At 43.1% G+C, this 20,931-nt stretch overlaps 1 protein-coding gene across 2 annotated transcripts in view; it reads left to right on the plus strand.

Annotated features, from left to right (window-relative positions):
• CDH13 (cadherin 13) overlaps positions 1–20,931 on the plus strand; it is a 442,930-nt gene that overhangs the window by 374,779 nt on the left and 47,220 nt on the right. For both annotated transcript variants that reach the window (XM_038147938.1, XM_038147939.1), the window contains exons 9-10: positions 16,936–17,118; positions 18,072–18,325. In XM_038147938.1, coding sequence (XP_038003866.1) covers positions 16,936–17,118; positions 18,072–18,325 — 437 coding nt within the window. The remainder of the gene's footprint in view (positions 1–16,935; positions 17,119–18,071; positions 18,326–20,931) is intronic.

Below are 20,931 nucleotides of genomic sequence, written 5' to 3' on the forward strand. Positions count from 1 at the left end.
AGTTGGAATTGTGGCTGCAGTCCTCCTGGAGCGTCAGGTGTGGTTCTGCTGGAGCAGGGATCCTGTAGAGGGGTGTAGTCTTCCTCTGAAGATCCAGTGGGAGAGGCAGCTGTTCCTCTGGGAAATCCAGTGGAGAAGCTGTGTTGGTTTTCCAGAACCTCCAGGTTATATCCAGGAAGGAATGCTTGGCTCCTCCCTCTGGGCGGAGCATCTCCCAGTGGGATGCTGTAGCTCTTATCAGCCATGCAGTGACATTCAATGGCCTGTTATCAGCAGGTGTCTCCCCGGAGGGAGGAGTGGTTGTGGAAGAGATAAGGAAAACTGCCCACTGAACAGAAGACAACTTCCATCCAGACGACAAATAGAATACAATTTGCTTGGCAATCCAGGACACTCAGCTGGATGTAGGAGGAAACCAAGGAAGGGACAAATAATGGCTGGGAAATGAGAGAGGTGAGAAGGCTGGGTGTGACTGGAGTGAAATTATGGCTGAGGAACAAGTGTCAGCTGGCCCCAGACACTCCAAATGTGATTTCTGTGCCTTGCAGCAGAGTGGAGACGTGGCAGGTGCTCCTGGAAGGGATAAACCAAACAAGACAATGCAGAGATTGGAGGGAATGAAACCGTGCACGTGAAACAGAGAGGTTGCCATGGAAAAAAATGAGCATAAAAACCCCAGACAGTGCTCTCAGCCTGTCACAATCCTTATTTGTTGGCAGGGTTTGTGGGCACTGCAAGGCTGGCATTTTGCTTTAATTCCATGTGAGGGATGAGTGGATGACACGTTCTAGGAGTTCTGGCAGCATTTCTTCTGTAAACCCTATTTCTAAAGCTTTATATTGTAAGGAAATTAAAAAAAAATCAGTGGTTTGATGTTGAAAACTGAATTCTCAGGCTCAGATTGTGGGGTTTAAGTCTTTTTAATTTTTAGGGGTTTTTTTATAAAAATCACTTTGGCAAAGAGAGGAGTGGAACAGAATGCAAATCAATCTGTTTTTTTCATTTCATAGCTGCTCCAGAATTTAAATGCAGGCCTTTAAATTCATTTTTGCCAGACAATTCAGGAAAATGATGAAGTAATGGCTGAAATTTGTTAAAAGCATGATTTCCTTCAGAAATCTCATCTGCGAGGCAGGAGCAGTTTGCTCCTGCAGGATTGCAAGGGAAGAGTTTTAATTCAATAATCAAATGGAGGAGTTCTAAGTAGAGCAGGAATTTTACTACAGTGGCCACACTGCAGCCTCAAAACAACTAAATTTTGATATCTAGTGCTGCCACTCTTGTCTGCTTTGGATCCTTCCCCAGGCTGAGATCAGGGTTATTTTCCTCTCCCCTTTCCTTACATTTTGTTGCCAAAAGAGGGCATGACCAGCTAGGAAAGCCACAGGCACAATTTTTATCTGCAGGAAGGAGGGCAAATGTTATTTTGCAGTTCCTCCCTGTATCTCCAGCTGTCAGCACCAAACCCAGCATAATGAAGAGTCTTGGATGATGGGGAGTTTCAGGCTGCAATCTCAGTCAGGAAATTCTTTCCTGTCACTTGGTTTTGGCACAGAAAAAAAAAAAAAATCATGGCAATCCAGTGAACTTCCTGGGTGTTCATGAGCATCATGAACTTAAAAATGTTAGAAAATCAGGCATATGTGTTTTGTTCTGTATAGATCCTTGGATTTGGGCTTCTCATTAAATTTTCAGGGAATGGTTTTCAAGATATCCTCAAATTTCTCCCACCTATTTATGTAATTTCCAGTATTTGCTTATTTTTCCTTTAAGAGCTTTGAGGTTACAGCGCCTGTGGTCTCCCAGCAATCCTCCACAGTCCTTCAGCTTCCCTGCGAGTTTTGCCTCATATCTGGTGAGGATTTCCCTTGCCTCCAGTGAAGCCCAGCAGTTCTTGGCCTTGTCCCTGTGTGGGTGACACCCAGACAATCCTTTTATCCACAACAGCCCGTTTGCTACCCAGAATTATCCCAGGCCATGTCCTTCAGACCTCCGCCTGTCCCAGGGCTCCTTTCCTTCCTGCTGTGGGCAGGAACCAGGGGCTGTGACCCAGTGGAACAATTCCTGCCTCTGCCCTGCATGGGCAGCAGCTCCCTGCACTTCACAGAATTTTGCTGTTTGCACAACATCAATTCCCTTTTATTATCCGCAATTCTTTTTCCAGCACAGAATAAGTGACAAAACCAACATCTGCTGTCTGTGGTGTCTTCTTCTTTCATCCTCAGCACGGAGGAGGAGGGTGTATAGATTTTGAGGGCTTTGATGTGATGGGATTTTGCTGTTGTATGTTTTCCTGTCTACCTGTGGCTTTGTGTTTGATGTGGAGAATTGATTAAGTCATTTGGGTGTTGTCTTTTTATTTGTTTTGGATTTTGTAGTAGGACAGGCAGAGAATATTTCACACCCAAAGGAGAGCCTGCAGGCACTGTGTAGGGCTCCATAGACACTGTCTATAGGTTCCAGCTTTATGTCCCGTTTCCTCACACTGTGATCTTCTCTAAAACACCAAACTTCTGTCCTGCAGCTCCTGTTCTGGGCTTCTCTTACGGTAAGGAATGCTGACAGCTGTGCCAGGGCTTGTCCTGTGGGCAAATGTGCCCAGGGGTTCACGAGGAAATTCATCAGTTCCAGGGATAGTTGAGAGTGAGCTTCATTAAGAGAATGTTTTATAACCATATAGCATTTTTCATTCCAAAGAACCCCAAAGGAACATACAGAAAATGGATCTTCTCTGTGGGCAAGCAGAAAATTAAATTGCAACTTTCTCCTGCTTGCAGAGAAAACAGAGGTCTAAGACTTCATTTCCTTTATTAAAGAATTCTGCTCAAGAAAGTTGCTTTAATTTCTGATGAAGCAGTGCAGGTAATGGCTAACCCTGATGTTGTATTTTTACATTCAAAACCTTGTCGATGGGCCCACCTTATATATAAAGCCAAGAATTTAATGTTCATAAAATTGAGAACTAATCCAAGCATCATTATTAATCCTGATTGAATTACTGAAACAACAAATAAACAAATATTCTTCAACTTAGAAAAATTTTCAACAGTGATAAGAGGACAGATGCAAAAGTCTTGTACCACCTTTCTCAGCTCCTACTCCTTTTGCTGCTGTTTCTCTCCCCATTTCCTGGCTCCTTGGGCCATGGAGGTGGTTTCATCCCAGTGTTTGTGGCCAGGCTGTTGTGGAGAGCTGTGACACCTGGGGTGCTTTGCCAAAGGGGATGCTCACGCTGACCATTTGCCCTCGGGATCATTTGGGGTCAGGTTTGTGTCTTTGAGAACGTGTTTTTGTGTGTTGCTTGGCCTGCAGCTCCACAGTAGGTCCAAATTTCCCATCTCTGACATCCCTCACCCTTGTTAGCTCCTCCCCTACCCCTCTGAGCAGGCTCTCCACCCTCAGCAGTGCCTGGAGCTGTGACCATCACCCTCCCTGGGGCAGAAGGCAGAGAAGGCTGTGGCAGCAGCCTCAGGATGCACAGTCAGGAATATTTGTGTGTCAGCAGGCTCAGGATCTGCGTGCAGGATGCAAAGCTGCCTCTCAGGAGCCAAACTGAGCTGCTGGACGCTGGCAGGTGAATGCCTCAAGGTTTTCAGGGAGCACAAGAGGAGTTTTTTGGGTTTCATCCCAGGCAGCACCTGGTGCTGAAGGTGGCTGAGGTACAGAGTGGAGTCTTTGATGAGCTCCCCAACTCCTCTGAGCAGCCAGGAGGGCACTGGGCTGGCTGAAATCACCCCTGAGCTCTGCCACAGGTGATCAAAGTCTCTCTGCTTACCAGGAAAATGAAGTGATTCTCAGCTAAACAAGAGGAAAAATCCACCAGAAGGGAAAGTAAGACCAAAAGTCTGGCAGTGGCAAAAGGGACATGTAGTGAGAACCAGGAGGAGTTTGTGACTTACCAGTAGAGCAGGTAACCAGAAAAGGCAGAGCTGAGCTGTGCCAGCATGTGTGTGCCTGTCACAAAGGTTATCATCCAGCTTAATGCAGGCACCATGTCTCCCTCTGGTTTTCCTTCGTCCCTCCAGGCTCAGTGCCCCTGACTTGGAGTGAAAACATCACAAGTAATCGAAGTTGCAAACCCCAGCAGAATGCTGAATTAGAAATTAAGAAAAATGCTCATCATTTGGAGCACAGAAGTGCTGGGCAATTTTTCTAATGCTGTATTACAGCAATTGGAATATCTTTTTTTTTTTTTTCTTTTTTTTTCCCCAACTGCTTCACTCACTGAATTGATTGAATTAAATGTGTTCTGTGGTGCCAGCGAACCTCTGACCCCAGTTACTCAGGATAATCAGGGGGTAATCAGCCTGCTGTGATCTGAGCTCCAAAGGAGCAAGAATATTGTAAGGTTCAGGGAGCCTGAGCTGGCATTAATCAGATGTCGTCAGGGTTTGATTATAAATCCTAAAGACCACCAAATTGATACAACATGGTTTAATCCACTAAAAATTAGGTATCTACATATTAATCACCAAGTTGAATATCTGCAAGTGATTGCTTTTCTGGTAAGTGAAGTCAGGTGTCAATGCTTTGGAATGTCCCACAGTTAGTCATAAATATAATGATTAGCATCAGCACAAAAGCAGCATTAGCCAGATTAAAAAAAGATTTTGTTCTAACCTCAAATAGATTTTTTTTTCCTTCTGTTGGAGTTTTACAGCGCCATTGAAATTGCTCCTCATGTTTCTACTCTAATTATGAGCTTACTCAGAGGCAAGAAATAGGAGATGTTTCTGAGGCAGCTGCAAGCACAGCATTTTTCTGCCTTCCAAGGGGAGGAAGGGTGGCTGCTCACAGTATATCACACTGCTGTGTACAGAAATAAAGTGGTATTTATTGTCCCTTAAAATGATTTCCCCTAGAACTGGCAAGCTCAGGTGAAAAATCTGTATCTAGAAATGTGTGTCAGGATCCAATTAATTCCTCCTGCACTGGCTGTCCTTGGGAAGAGCTCATGTGGCAACGTTGATGCAGATGTATGAGCACATTACAGGGGGGATTCTACAGGAGAAGGAGAACCAGTCCTAAAAGAGAGGAATAGCACAGTCTCTTAATGAACTCATGCTCTTCATACACATCCTGATTTAGTAAACAGTCAACCCTGTGGAAAAGCTTTTTGATATAAACTGAAGATGATACCAAATTCTTATTTATCTTACTGGTGCCACCTGTGTTTCCTGGGAATTGCCTTTATTTGCGTGAGACATTTGGTGTGCTTGGAATCAGAGGATTCCTAAGCTGCTGCTGAAGGATTTCCAGGCATTCCAGAGTGTCAGCTGGGATCAGGATGAGGGACTTGCACAAAACCTGGGCATCCCAGCAGGGGCAGCTCTGGTGACCAGTGGCTGTGGAGGTGCCTGGTGCTGCCTGCAGTCCCCCAGCCCCACCACAGGGCATGTCTGTGCTCAGGGTGATGCTTCTCTTTCCAGCAACACCTTCCAGGGGTGGTCCTCACAGGAACCGGAACCAGCATGTGCCCCTGGGACAGCCCCTTTGCTGTTGATAGAATCACAGGATGGTTTGGGTGGGAAGGTATTGGAATAAATCACACAGGACTCCATTTCCTTCATGGTAGAAAAAGCGCCTTCTTTATTCATATAACTCTTTTTATCCAGTTTTACAGACCTTGTGTGGGATTCCCATTGGTCAGTGGCTTTCTTGCCAATCCCTTTATTGGTTAGTAAAAGGTATTTTACTTGTCCATCAAATCTCTCTACTCTTCATCCGTTTACATATTTTCTTCACTGGTTTTCATGGGATGGATTTAATGTTTATACAGGTTCAAGTTGTTTTTTTATCCAGGAATAGATTGTTATGTGTAACCAACTGCTCACACCAGGATTGCTTTCACATGGGAACCTGCACAGTGCCAGCTTGACAAGGCCAGCCACTGATTTAACAGAGCAGGCCTGATTTTATGAAGCCTTTCTTTATAATTTTTCTACCTTACTGCAACAGGAAGGGACCTTAAAGCTCATCTCATTCCACCCCTGCCATGGCAGGGACACTTTCCACTGTCCCAGGCTGCTCCAAGCCCTGTCCAGCCTGGCCTTGGGCACTGCCAGGGATCCAGGGGCAGCCACAGCTGCTCTGGGCACCCTGTGCCAGGGCTCCCCACCCTCACAGGAGCAACTCCTTCCCAATATCCCATCCAAATTTTAAAGCCATTCCCCCTTGTCCTATCACTTGATCCCTATGTAAAAGTCCCGTTTAGGTAGTGGGGGGCTCTAAGGCACCCTGTTCAGGTGACCCCGGAGCCCACCCAGGGCAGGTGTGATTCCCTGTGTCTGGGTCACCCCTTCTCTCTGGCCACAGCACAAATGCAGAACCTTGGGCTGCTTTGACCTCCCTGCTAACTCTCAGTGCTCAGACACATCAGTCCTGCCAGTCATTCCCAATCTCTAAACAGCTCAGAGAAAATTCAGTATCAGGATACAAATTTTAGCCCATTTTTATCTTCCTTAGCTCATTTTGGTCTCCCTTATTAACAAAAAGGAGCAAATGCTTAACCATTTGCACAAAGCATATCCAGCTGAGGCTGCAGTGGTGTTTGTGCTCCTGAAGGATGTGTGTACAGAGAGTGTTTGGGTAGGAAAACATAAATTACCGGTGAGAAAATGAAAGGACCCTGAATGTTCCCTCTGTGACATTCTAGATAAGAAATAAGCACACAACGGGCCCTTACAAGAGGAATGTTTCATTTTCCTTTAGCACAAATATTTTTCTTTCAAGGAAAGATGAAATGAGCCCTGGCAAAAGGAGCTGGGTGGTGGGAGAGGGAGACCATCAGAAGCCTTAAAGCAGAAAGCAATAAATCCATTTAGCATAGCTGAGATTTTTCCTGACCTTTTCACAGCTGTGCAGTGCCAAACCATACATCTGTTGCTGCAATATATCCTCAAATCTCACAGTTTCCAAAGCAGGTTCACCCCAGCTGCCAGTGAACTCCCCTGACCATGCCTTTGGAATGCTCCCCTCCAGTGCTGGATGGGCAGGCTCACATCACCCACGGTCATTAGTCAAATACACTGCATTTATAGCTATTTGTCTTTATTCTTGACCTTGGAAACAGAATTTTTCTGTGCTAACAGGGTTAGAGACCCCAGGTCTTTGTTTTTCCCTGCCTGGGTAATGAGAGTTCAGTGCTCACCTGGATGTTCAGGGTATAATAAAGATTTTTCTGCTATGAGAGGAAAACAGAAAAGGAAAGGGATCATTAATCATGAAAGTTCACTTATGTCTCTGATCTCTAAATGATTATTCTTGTATCATAGCTTTTTGATAGAGCAGTAATGTTTTGCTCAATGAATGTTGAGCCAACTGGATGTAGACTGGATAATTTGAGAAAAAAAAATCTTGTATATCCAGTAGAAGAAACTATGTGCTGTAGACTTCATTCATCACTTTGTCAGCAGACTTGGAAGACTTATTGTGCTCAGATGGATTGAAATATGGAGTGTTCAGCCCAAATTCTCCTTTCCCCTCTCAGCTTTTCACAGAAAACAAAATGCTGGCTCGAGATTTCATTTTTAAAATTCAGACAGATTCTGTATCACTGCAGATTATGCTGCCTGTAAACTTCCATCTGTACCTCCTGCTTCCACTGGAGCTGTGTGAAACCTTGCAGAGTTCTTATCTGCTTCCAAAACAGAGTTTTCAAACTGGGATAACTTCAGACAGCTCTCAGCTGGAGGGGCTTGTAAATCTAGGGCATCTCATCCCCATCAGCTGGCACAACCTAAAATGCCAGAAGTTAGGGGAATTGCTGAGATTTGTAGCTGAAATATTCTGGAGATACAAGTTGCTTTGAATGCTTGGGCTGCTCAGCATTGCCCACCCAAGACCCCATGAAGAGCTTGAACCATTGTCAGAACATCTGCTGCTGGCAGCTTGGGCCTTGATCAGCTGTAAACTGGCACAAGGAAAAGCTCCCTCCTTTGGAATCAGTGCCCTCCCGGGGCAGGAGAGGCAGGATTTCTCATCTGGCTGCATATGCTGCTTGTTCTCAACCAGGCCAAAGATTCTGATGCAGAGAAAAGCTCATTTTTATGGCAACTTCTGCCTCTCTGCAAACCAGGAGTCTTAAACCAGCGAGGATATGGTTCTGTTTTGAAATGTCAAGGTACCAAAGTAGATTAACAAGGTGCCTCTAGATTTTTATCTAGAAAATTTTTGTTGTTTTACCTATTTAGAATGAAACAGTCCTTTCTTTTTGTGTTGTTGTTTGGGTTTTTTAAACTTCTATTTGTTTAGTCCTTTTGTACAGCACTAAAACACAGTTTTCATACCTTGTCTACTTCCTAGAGGTAAATATTTAATAATTTAAAAATCATCAATAGGTTTCATCTGCTGAGGTCTTGTCACTGCCCAGCTCTTTGCCCATTGCATTTATTTATACCTGGGAGCAGACTAAAGCCCTTAGAGAAATTTCTCCTTCACTTCCCTCAATCTCCCAACATTTCTAGCAGATTAACCGGTCTCTCCATATGTTAATGCTAATTTTAAGAAAAAAATCATGTCTTGTCATAAAATTCTCCTTTTTTTCTACCAGTTTAATATTCAGAGAGGAGTGAATTCCCCTCTCCTGCTGTTCAGGGTCCTTTGTGGTACAGGTAACAACTGCAACAGTGAAAGAAGATGTGTTTTCTGAACACATCCTGTGTCCAGGCTCCAAAAATGTGACATTCAGGGAAGCAGTAGGAGGAATTTGTTACTTAAAGGTCCTTGAAGCAAATGAATCCCACCTCTAACTGGGAGTGGTGGGAATTCCTTGCAGATTGAGTCACAGGTGACTTCCAGTTTTTCCTTTTAGTGGGGCACAATCAGCGAGTTCCACCATTTACGTTCAGATGTTAATCTTCAGCACCAGAAAAGTTGGTTTGGGTATGAAAAAGTCTCTGCTAAAAATGAAAAAGGACAATTTAGAAGACCCCCTTCCCTTGTCACCATCATCAGGATAAGTGGGGGGGTGGAAATCCAGTAAAATCTTTGTGCTCCTCAAATCCAGTGGGTGAAAAAAGAAAAATAGAATATGCCTCTCTGGATTTTTCTAAAGTTCATTCCATCTGAAGAAGACATCCAGCATCTTAGGAAGAATACAGGCTTAACTCTGCCCTTGATGGAAGTGCACTGAGGAAGAAATGAGAGGAGCTGGCTTGGCTGAATTCAGCACAAGGGCCCTCATGAATGTGAAAGGCAGAGCTCTCCCTGCTCCCTGGGCAGGTGAATAGGTGTAGTCTGCTCCTCCAGCCCTGCTCACAGCATCATTTTCTCTCATGCTGTTGTTTTAAACATAAGGTTCGTTCTACCTGTGGTGAAGGAATTTTTTGTAGCTCAGGAAATAACATCATTATTTGAGGTTTTCTCAAAAGTTCCTAAAATGTAATAAATACAGTGACCTTTGCACTGTCCACCTGGAGAAGGAGTATTTGTTTTTCTCTGATACAAATGTCATTCTAGAGGTGCCTAGTTATTGGTGGGTACTTGATTTATTCCAGAAACCACTGAATGCACCTTGCATTTATAGGGGGAAAAGTGAAAAAGAATGAATAATTTCTAAATTATTTATATATTCAGGAGAAAAAAAATAGAGAGCATCTTTGTCTTCCTTCTGAATCTTCAGATATTTGATGTACACCTGGAGGTAACAGGCTTTGAAGCAGGCATTCAACATATGATTAATACGTGTTAGAATTATCTTTTTGCCTTTGCTCAGTGAGGCCCCAAGCTAGGCTGAGGAAGGGTGTAATCTTGTGTAAACAAAATCTTCAAAATAATTCCAAAAAGCAGCTGTTTTCAAGTAACCTTCACCATCACTTATTTACAGCTCCCAAATGGATTTTTAGTCTTGTGCAAGCACATAAATGAGAGGATTGAAACCAGCACCAGCTCTGAATGGGCTCTCAGTACTGCTGTGGGCAAGATGCAGGGAGGAAGTTCTGTAAATTAATTTATGGCTCTTGTGAGGATCTTATTCTGTAGATCTTCTAAAGTTTTCAAATATTTGTGGTGTCTGCAAGAGGGACAGGAGGACCCTTCACATTGGCAACCTTACAGGCAGCTCCTGCAGCCCCCAGCAGGTCCTTCCTTCCTTCCTTCCTTCCTTCCTTCCTTCCTTCCTTCCTTCCTTCCTTCCTTCCTTCCTTCCTTCCTTCCTTCCTTCCTTCCTTCCTTCCTTCCTTCCTTCCTTCCTTCCTTCCTTCCTTCCTTCCTTCCTTCCTTCCTTCCTTCCTTCCTTCCTTCCTTCCTTCCTTCCTTCCTTCCTTCCTTCCGCCACTTCCTTCCTTCCTTCCGCCACTTCCTTCCTTCCTTCCGCCACTTCCTTCCTTCCTTCCGCCACTTCCTTCCTTCCTTCCGCCACTTCCTTCCGCCACTTCCTTCCGCCACTTCCTTCCGCCACTTCCTTCCGCCACTTCCTTCCTTCCTTCCTTCCGCCACTTCCTTCCGCCACTTCCTTCCTTCCGCCACTTCCTTCCTTCCGCCACTTCCTTCCTTCCGCCACTTCCTTCCTTCCGCCACTTCCTTCCTTCCGCCACTTCCTTCCTTCCTTCCGCCACTTCCTTCCGCCACTTCCTTCCGCCACTTCCTTCCTTCCGCCACTTCCTTCCTTCCTTCCGCCACTTCCTTCCGCCACTTCCTTCCGCCACTTCCTTCCGCCACTTCCTTCCTTCCGCCACTTCCTTCCGCCTCTTCCTTCCTTCCTCCCTCCCTTCCTTTCTCCCTCTTCCCTCCCTCCATTTCACCCCATTTTTTCCATTCTAACCCCCTACAACTCACTCATGAATTTCAATACCTGAAGTGGTCTCAGTCCCAGAAACAGTTTGGCTTTAACCTGGTGGAAAACTGCTCCCATGGTGACTTTTACTTGGAGCCTAATTGCTAAGTTCTTTGTTTCTTTGAGTACCTTTCCAAGCAGACTGGTGAGGAGCAAAACAAAATGAAGCCGTGCTGAAACTTCCCTTTTTTTTTCCTCATTCATGATGAATATCAGTGATTTTAAGCATCTTTGCAATTTTCTATAAAAAGGCACGAACTGAGAGCCTGCAGACGTTGTAGCCATGTTCCAGAGAGCAGAATTGAATCCTTAGCCTTCCATTTACCTAAATGATCTTTCAGTTTGGTTGCTCTTGCTGCAGACTTGCGGACAAAGATTTTGCAGACAAAAATATTCATTCAGTCCTTCATTACTGAGTCCTGCTTTTACTTTGTGAAGCAACTGGTGTGTGCCTTGAAAGATCACAAAGCATTTACAATGCAGAGGCTGTGAAAAATCATCAAAAGTAAAAACTGAAAATGCATCCAAAATTATTATGGTCAATTTCACATATTTGAAAAAGGGTTTTTTTGTTTTTCTTTTTCTAAACTATGATTGAATTCTTTTTGTAGTTTCACCAGGGAGGTGGAAGAATATTATGTACTCAGAAAAAAATATAGAATAAGCTGAAAGAAACACTTTCAGTCAAGAAATAATGCAGTGCCCACGAGCCAGCATTATGGCAGTAAGACAATGACAATAATAAAGCCTGTTTAGGTGACTCACAGCTATAATTTCTGCTTTGCATCTCGTTTACACCATCAAATCCTTGTCATACCATGATAATGCTTTATATTTATATGGTGTCTTTCATCTAAATGGCTTTCCAAGTGTTTCATGTGTTGCTTGGCGCGCAGCTTACATCAGCCTAATCCATTACTTTAATACAGATGTTTTTGTAGTGAAATAGAGCTGCTGTTCGTGTCCACACAGCAGAGGCTGTGCACAGTCTTAGAAGTAAAATACCTTTAAAATCTGCAGAAGAGATTAGGGAGGTGTTACACCAAGTTACAGTTAGCTTTGGCCACACCATTTTCCATTCAGTCGCTGCAGTGGAGGGTTTGGTATAAACTGATTTTGCTCAGGTGCAGTTTTGCAGCCCTTCAGGGGCCCAGCTCAGCAGGGCAGCACCCTGGGCCCTCGGGACAGGAGGAAAGTGGCTGCAGGATCAGCAGCACCACTTTGGGCACTGCACAAGTACGATTTCCCCCTTGCACTGCCCCTGCCTCGAGCACCAATGCCTTGGGCTATCCTTCTCTGGCAAACTGGGCTTTGTGTCCACTGAATTCCGCCTGAAATGCTCATTTCTGACATTTATGAGACTCTCGTTCCTGACTGATCCAGAATGAAGACCTTTGTGACCACTCTGAAAATTCATTTGTACCTGGAGATGGTGCAGGTACAGAGCTATGGGAAATGCTTTGTTTCCTTGACAAATAAATCCTGGGAGCTCAGGTGCATTTGTACTGAATGGCAGTGTGCAAGGGAAAAGGCAAAAAGAGCAAGCAGGTTGCAAGAGATTCTATAACTTGTCATCACATTCTCAAGAAATTAGACAGACAAAGTATGATCACAAAGGCAGTGGGCTTCAATGGAGGGAGGTAATTGCAATAATACAATTTCTCTAGGGAATTTCTAACACAGACATATGAATGAATACATCCCATTATTTCCCATCTTTTATGATAGATAGAAGAGGAAACAAACACGTGATAGCAGCACAGAACACCTTCCACTGGAATATCACCCTGATAAATGCAAACTGACACGGAGTTTTAATTTGTTTATTCCTGATTGGGAATCACGGTGTGCAGAATCTTAATGAGCCATTGGGTGCTGATCACCGACCCCAGGCACGTTTGTCTTGCTTTGTGTTTGCTCGTGGCAGCTCTTTCATTTGGGTGTCAGTGCCCCACTCTGAGAGAGTTTTTAAAAGGTGCTGTTTGTGCTCAGGCTGCTGCTGGACAGGAGACATGCAGGTGATTCTGATGCACTGAAGTCCATCTCTTCATCTGCTTGAGAAGTCAGTAAACAGAATCTCATTCACTACAGAAGCTTTAAATGAGGCTGTGAGATAAGAATTTGATTTTCATATGGTCTGGTGCCATTTCCAGCTATGTCTGACACTGGGGTGGGGTCGGTGCCTGGGTTCTCAGGTGATAACATTTTGCAAAATGATCTTTTTGTGTGGTGGGAATCTGACAAGACTGGTTTGTCTTGGGACCATCCAGGAATTTTCTGTCCGTAAGAGTGCCAGTGCACTGTCCCATCAGCTCATCACAGGGCTCAGTGTGGAGGGGGATTTGTCTCAGTGTCACCTCCTGGCTCCAGCAGGAAACAATCACTAAATTCAGCTTGCAAGATCCAGGGATGGGAGGAGCAGTCTGTTGGACTGAGACTCTCCTGTGCTCAGGCTGTGCTTGAGCACAGCTGGTTTGAACATTCCTGCTCTCCCTGCCATCCCTGTACTGACTCCTGCGCTGCCAGAAATAAAAGCTGCTCTTTGTCACCCTCCAGGGCCTCCATGGCCTGTGGAACCATGCTGGTGACCCCTCACAAGAATTCCAGTGTCCTTATCTGCTCCCCATCAGTCCACCATGGTGGCAAACAGTGCTGACTTGTTACATTTCAAGTCTATTTATGCACCCTCACAAGCCTCACTCTCTTCACCTACATCCATCACTATATTGCCTCAAAATCTTCCAGTTCCCCATTCACTGCTGCTCACTCAGTGTCTCCTTCTGAGTTTCTATCAGTGCATTTTCTGTGCATTTTGCCACAAGATTTTGGATGCAGAAATAGAAGAATTGCATCTTTTTTCTCCCTTCTATTTCTAAAACTTTAAAAATGACAGAATTGCTGAACTCTCTGGGCTGCATGCGTGGCAAGCACAATAAATGGCAGCATAGCACATCACAGAGCAGGTTAACCTCACATTTCAAATACTCAGAAGCAGTAAATTCACACAGCTCCTTCCAGCAAACCCACTCTGGCCCAGGGTATTCACCTTCTAAGTTATTAGTGTTCAAATGGGTCCAAATGATAGCAGTTTAAATAAAGTACTGAACTCATCTACTTTATTCTTAATTGATAGCGGTGCTTAGGGGATGTGCAGATATTTAAAATGAGTAAAATCAATTAACTTGTGATCCAATTATTTGTGTTAGCCACTGTGGGGTTTTATTTTAGAGCACTGGTTCAGACTTTCCCAGTTAAGCTTTGAGAGTATAAACCTTTCACTGTGAAATATGAGAAACCTGTGGTTATTTTTTTCTGTTTCCAAATCTAATTCCTATTTTTGCCCTTTCTTAGTTTTTAAATTCTCTTTTTTACTTTTGTTTTTGAAAGGGACATGGTATGAGTGAAACACATTTTTCTAAATGTTGGGACATTTATTCCTTAAATAAAGGTGACTGAATAGACAAAAGAGTTCACCTTCCAGATAAAATACACTGTATTTTTCTAGGCCACAAGGTTTCACAGTAGATATGTGTCTTTTGTAATCACAAATCTGTGATTTATTACACTTTTCACATTATAAATTTAGAGTAGACCTCTGTGACAACTTCTGTGGTCTGATCATTCTGCTTTTCCATCCATCTTGAACAGATTTTAGTCTAATGTTCCAGACAACTCCAAATATCTGTGTTTAAATGGTTGTTTCCAAAATGTGAAGGACACTAGGGGTGAGGGTACCTCTATAGCTGGAATTGTTTGCCTCGGCACAGCCTTTCCCTGGGGATGTTGGCATTTCCTTGACCTGCAGGAGCCAGAAGCTCAGCAGTGCTGTGCCCCCAGCAGGTCCTTGTGCCCTTTCTCTCTGCAGCTGAAGTTACTGAGAGCTCTTCCTAAACAAGGAGAAAATAGGGATGCAGAAGAAAGCAAATCCCAGCTGAGATATCCTTGAGTTAGACATCCTTAATGTGACATTCCATATTTTTTGAACTATCTGGCAGACCATGGCAACCTTTTCCATCACAGTCTGGCACTGGTGGGGTAAAAATAATAAATTTCTTGCGCAGGCTTCACAATTTTCTATCTGAATAAAACAGCCATATCTCTTCATATTTCACCCTAACAGTTCCCAAGGTGAGCTAGGGAGTACTGAACACTTAATTGAATCCGACTGGAGGATTAAGGAAAAGATTTTTCCCAAGGATCAATATGAATTAGGAGCAGATGCTTGGTCAAATCTAAGGGTTAGATTCTTTAGTATTAGGCTCCCTGAAGTCTGGTCACCTTTTTATGCAGCTGAATGGAAATTGTTGGGTACTGAACACTTGTGGGGAAAAATTCTGACCCTTATGGTGCTGATGTCTCATACTATGCATGCTCAAGTTGGGACAACGTGAAATAATATAAAAATATCAATCGGGCTAATTGGTTATTTTCAATTAGCATAAGAGGTATCCAAGTCTGCTTGACAGTGGCAGCATTTGGCTGAGCTGGAAGGAACACAATCTTGCTAATCATTCTTCTGTTATTTCCAAGATTCTTAATAGAGTTTTGCTTTTAATTTGTTTCAAAGCAAGTGAAAATATTGCTGTATTATCATTTAGAGTTAATTAAACTGCAAATGAGCTTAATGAACTGTCTGAAACAAAGCTCAATCACAACCTGTTACATATTAACCATCAAAACCAAAAGAGTCTTAAAATGCTTTGTTGGATGCACCAAGGAAGATAGAAATAGCCAGTTATCAATGTCATCCTTTTATCAAATCAGGTTTAAGGCTGGAAAGCTTGAACTGAATGCATGCACTCAAATTACACAGAAAAATTGAAAAAAGGGTTTGGGAAGATAAATCCAATCTATTGGAAAAAGAAGAAAAACAAAGATAACTGAACATAGGGGAAGACATAGTCATCTCTTTATTTTCATATCAGGAAATCCACTTTACCTACTGTTTCTCCAGATTGGGAAATCTATATATTAATAAAACGCCATTTTCTGGAGTCAGTATTTTCCCAAACTCTTCTGCAGTGTTCTGACTTCTGATGTTCTGTAAGACAGAGGAAAAGACATTTAGTTTATTCAGGTCTTGGAGCCACTTGGGTGACTCTTGCCCTTGAGTGATGCATTGTCACCAACGATGCAGCTTTTAAGGAGCACACGTACAGCAAAACCTATTTGTGTCATTAAAGTTTGTAATTTTGGACTTTTGAAGGCTTAATCCCTAGAAATGCTAAGATTTCCTAATGATCTGTAATGGCAGTGCTGATGTTCAGCACTTCTCAGGATTAGGTCTGTTATCAGCCTGGTTTATCCACCTCCAAAGCAGGTATTATCTTATCACTCTTACATACAGTGCTTTTAGCACGTCAGCCTCAAGTACTTGAAAGGTGAGGAGTGTTATTAAGCCTGACCCTTGCAAGCTTTTCCAATGGTTTGCTTAATGTTTTTTCCTACATAAATAAGAATGATGGAGAATAAACTAGAATTTTCTTACAGGGTGGAATCGTCCAGCAATGCATTTCACAAGGTCATAAAAAAATCCTTCCACTGCAAAAAGAAAGCAGCGCTGACTTTTAGTTATGCAGACAAAGTGGTAGCATGAGGTCCAATTATTTTTGAGTGTCTTAGAGCAGGCCCTCAAAAAAATGCTCTGGGAATAGTTTTTGTGAGACTTGTTTTGTGTCTTGATAACGGTGCAGTGGAAAATGAATGTGTGTGGGATAATTCATGAAAAAAAAAAAAGATTGTGAAATGCAAAATTGGATTTATTTGTAAATAAAGGTGGATTTGAAGGCAAGAGCAGTCTGTACAAGGCAGGTTCCTCTCCCCCCAGTTCCCATTCTGGGAATACATGCAGCTCTGCAGCACTGCAGGTCTCTTCATGCTTCGCTTTCCAGTAATACGGGCTGAACTGTCTTCTTGTGATCAGAACCTTCCCAAGCTCCATTGCCATCACATTCCTGCTTATCTGCCATCTATTAAGTGGAGAGCAGCTGAAATGTGCTACCTCATATTTCATAAGCGAGAATGCATTATTTGAAGTTTCAGTCAAGGATTCCATCTTCCTCCTGCTGGGGTAAATAATTAATGCTGCCTTGGATATTTCTTGTGTGTGTGTGTGGTCATTAAGTGGAAATTGTAACGATTTCCTCTGTGTTTTTTTCCAGTTCCAGGCCACAGTGAAGGAGGGGGTCACAGGTGTAATAGTGAACTTAACTGTGGGTGACCGGGACGACCCCGCCACCGGGGCATGGAGAGCTGTCTACTCCATCATTAATGGGAACCCAGGGCAGAGCTTTGAGATCCACACCAACCCCCAGACTAATGAGGGAATGCTCTCTGTTGTCAAGGTAAGAACAATCCCCTCCTGCCCTGTATTTCTGCTGTCAGGTTCATCCCCTGGGTTCACTGCATAAAGCAGGGCACAGCAGGGATAGGTTACTGGAAGAGATAAAGCTGGCTGCCAGCCCTTGTCCAAACTATGTGTGTAACCCCTCCTTCTGTCACAGTAACCTTATTTTTTTAGTCACAAGGACTGCCTGTCCTAACTGTTGTGCTTAAACAACAGCAGAGTTGCGGTGAGCATCACAATTAATAGTGAGATTTGACAACAAAAATTTGCTGCTGGAGGTACAATTAGAATTCAAGAGCCCCATTTTGTTCTTGCTCAGAGAACACACGCAAGTAGCAGGGAAGAAAGGGGAACAGATTCAGACTGAATCCACAGTTCTAACATGGTTTGGTCCCGCATTTCTAAAGTCTCATAGGAAAATTTATTGCCTGTCTTTGTATGAAGATGATCCTATGTCTCAAACTTAAGAAATAAAAAAAAAAAAAGAAGAAAATAGCCCTGTTTGCTGCGTGTGCCAGAATGCTCTCTTTTTGGCTTCAGAGGAGGCATTGTCAATTCTTAAGACAAATGCATGTGTTTGTCTTTGGTTTCAGGACAGGAGTTGAGAAAGCAGCTTGTGTTATTGTCATGAGTGTGACTCATTTGTTTGTTAAATACATGTTGCATATAAATAAACATTTATGGATGAACATTGAACTGTGTCTACGAGGTATGGCAACAAAATGTGAGCTCTTCGACAGGGGGATGTCTCCATGGGTTTTTAAGTCCATTATGCTTATTATCTTCAATGCCCTTTAGAACTGAGCGTGTCTAATCCTGACCTCTTGCCAAGTTCCAGGTGCAGGGAATGTCCTTGTCCCTTTCTGGCTAATTCTGCAAGTTTGCTGGGGGTAAAGGAAAAAGCATTAAGCATTGTCTTTGACCTTTGCCCTCTGATCTTCTGCTTTGCAGCCTTTAGACTACGAGATTTCAGCCTTTCACACGCTGCTGATCAAGGTGGAGAACGAAGACCCGCTGATCCCAGACATTGCCTATGGGCCCAGCTCCACAGCCACGGTGCAGATCACCGTGGAGGACGTCAACGAAGGCCCCGTGTTCCACCCCAACCCCATGGCAGTGACCAAGCAGGAGAACATCCCTGTCGGCAGCGTGGTGCTCACGGTGAACGCCACCGACCCGGACACTCTGCAGCACCAGACCATCAGGTGAGTGCGGTGCCCTCTCATTTTCAACCTCCACCAAGTGGGAACGTGCCCAAGAATTTGCCTGCCAGTGCAGAATTATGTTTAACTTAGTAAGAAGTTACAATTTATGTTTTTTCCTGCAATTAGAGATTCCATTTGTTGAAAACACAGGAGTGCATTAGACAAAAAACAATAATTTTCCACATCGTGAGGCTCCTACAATCAAGAATCACAAGGAATAGACTTGGCTTAGCATACTTTCAAAATTACTTTTAACCTACTTGCTTGTTCCTCTTCCTTCATGAGAGCCAGAGAAGATATGTAAAAGTTTAAAATGTCCATAGAAATGATGCCTCTGTTTTACACAGGGTTTAAATCAGTTTATGATCATTTATAGTGTCCCTCAGCAAAATAATGGCAATCCATCTACTTTCAAGAGCTGAGAAAATATTTCCCAGTGAAAGATGGAAGCTAAAGGAAGCAAAGACTTGGCCTTGCCCAGATAAATGAAAATAAATTGTTATTTCTGTGCTGTAATAATATAACCTCACACTTGTGCCATGTCACAAGGGGCAAACCTGGGTATTACATGGTATCATTATCTTATATTTTGATCCACCTGGTTTGGTCTTTTGGCTTCAGATTCTATGAAAAATGAAAAAAAAATCTTTGTTCTCTAAAACTAAATTGGCTTTCCACACAGCTTTTCTCTGCATTTGAGAATTACAGGTTAGGCACTACCACTAAAACCTACAGCTGTGTTTAATTTTTCATTTCTCCTTGTAAGTATCATTTCCCCCAGGTCTCAGTGTATATAAAAGGGGATAAACTCCTTGTGAGAACGACTTCAAAGCTGCAGCTGAACAATGGCTCTGTCAATCCAGACCATAGGCAGAGATCTCTCTGCTGTCACAGGGTTATTTAGCACTGATTGTGCAGTCCTTAAAGAAGGTTTGACACGTGTACTGCTCTACAATAAAGGAAGCTGCTGATCTTGGAGATGTTCTCTGTCAGTAGCAAGTCTTGGTGAAAATGTCACTGCAAAGGACTTGGATTTGAATGATGAGGAGGTGAATTTAAGCAGGGGAGTGTGCTCATCTCTGAGGAAGGAGGGGAAAGGCAAGACAGATAATTAAAAGTTTCGGTTCTCTGCGTCACCTCAAAGATAATGTTGTTAATAACATTAATAGTTCCGTTTTTCTCCTTCGACTTCTACCATAGCAATGTCAGTTTGTCTGCAGGATGATTCTTAGCACATCGTTTCCCTTGTTTTCTAAATGGATTTATTTATAGAATAATTTCTTATTCTTAAGTTTAGCTTTTGCTCCAAAGACCCCTTATTTCACACACAAAAATTTGTGTCTATGGATGGAATTTCTATTGTTTGTCAGACCCTCAGCAGCTTTGCTCAGAACCTGGCTTGTGCAGGTATTTATTTCCTTTGAGTTTTGGACTGAGTTTAAGGAATTAATTTATTGGTGCTCTCCATAATTTATGTATTTTCATGGGAGATGGGAAAACTAACATTCATTAACATCATACCTGATCTTGTGATGCTAGAAGAGAAAAGCCATGAAAATGTAAGGATTTCATTACCTAAGCCAAAATTCCAGGAGCTATTACCTGAAATTTTCCCCTTGACCTACTGATTTTGCTGAATTTCTCCAAACCACATTGGCCCTGAATTTAAAGGGCACCCAGTGAGTCACTGAATACTCTTCAATTTGCTTTAAGAGTGGTGTAAACAGTTAAGAAACATAAACATGTTCTGCACTTCACCACACCTGGTGCCAAGGAACCCCCAAATCTTGACCAACTCATAAAATAAAGAGAATTTTCCCAGCAGATTTACTGTATCTGCGCAGCCAAGCATGGAAGGCTTATAACCAAAAGCAAGATTTTTTTTTTCCTTTTATGGGCAGAAAAGAAGAGCAGAATTAAGCTAGACTGGGCTGAGAATGAGGAATGATCAGATAAAGGAACTATGGCAATGGAAGTGGTTGTGTAAGCTAGAGGAAAATAATGCAAATGTAATGGAAATCTGGGAAATAGTAGAATGCATCAGGAAAGGCTGATTGGAATACCTGTCAGTCCTATTGCTAAAATAACAGGAAAGCATAAACCAGCATTTTTAAAAGATGTTTTAATGCTGGCAGGTGTTGAAACACCTGGGTGCCAGCAGTGAAAAAGGCAGACTGTGGTGTGAGAAGAGCATCTGCAATTAAGGACAGGATGAAATTCCATGTATAAAAGCCAAAACCACTCACTGGCTGGGGTCTGGCTGAAATGTTTACCTCCAGTTCCCACAGACAGGTGTGTGTTTAGAGTTTGGGATAATGTGCAGGACTTTTACAGAGCACTGATTCCAAATTTGTGGTTCTCAGACTATAGCTGTGCCATCAGTCCTTGCTGTGACTATCTGGTAAAATAAAGGCCAAGCAGGGTCAGCACAGGCTCCTAAATGGATTAATTGAATATTAATGACCATGAGTGAGCCATGTTTTATCTGCAAGGAGCAATGAATGTCAGATTTGTGCTGTGAGAACCATGTACATCACCCCAACAAAGTATAAATCTCTTCAAAATGGGCAGACCAGCAGAGAATTAGTAATGTTGGTGGGCTTTGG

The sequence above is a fragment of the Motacilla alba genome, chromosome 11 (genome assembly GCF_015832195.1).
Source record: "Motacilla alba alba isolate MOTALB_02 chromosome 11, Motacilla_alba_V1.0_pri, whole genome shotgun sequence".
In the NCBI taxonomy this organism is placed as follows: domain Eukaryota; kingdom Metazoa; phylum Chordata; class Aves; order Passeriformes; family Motacillidae; genus Motacilla; species Motacilla alba.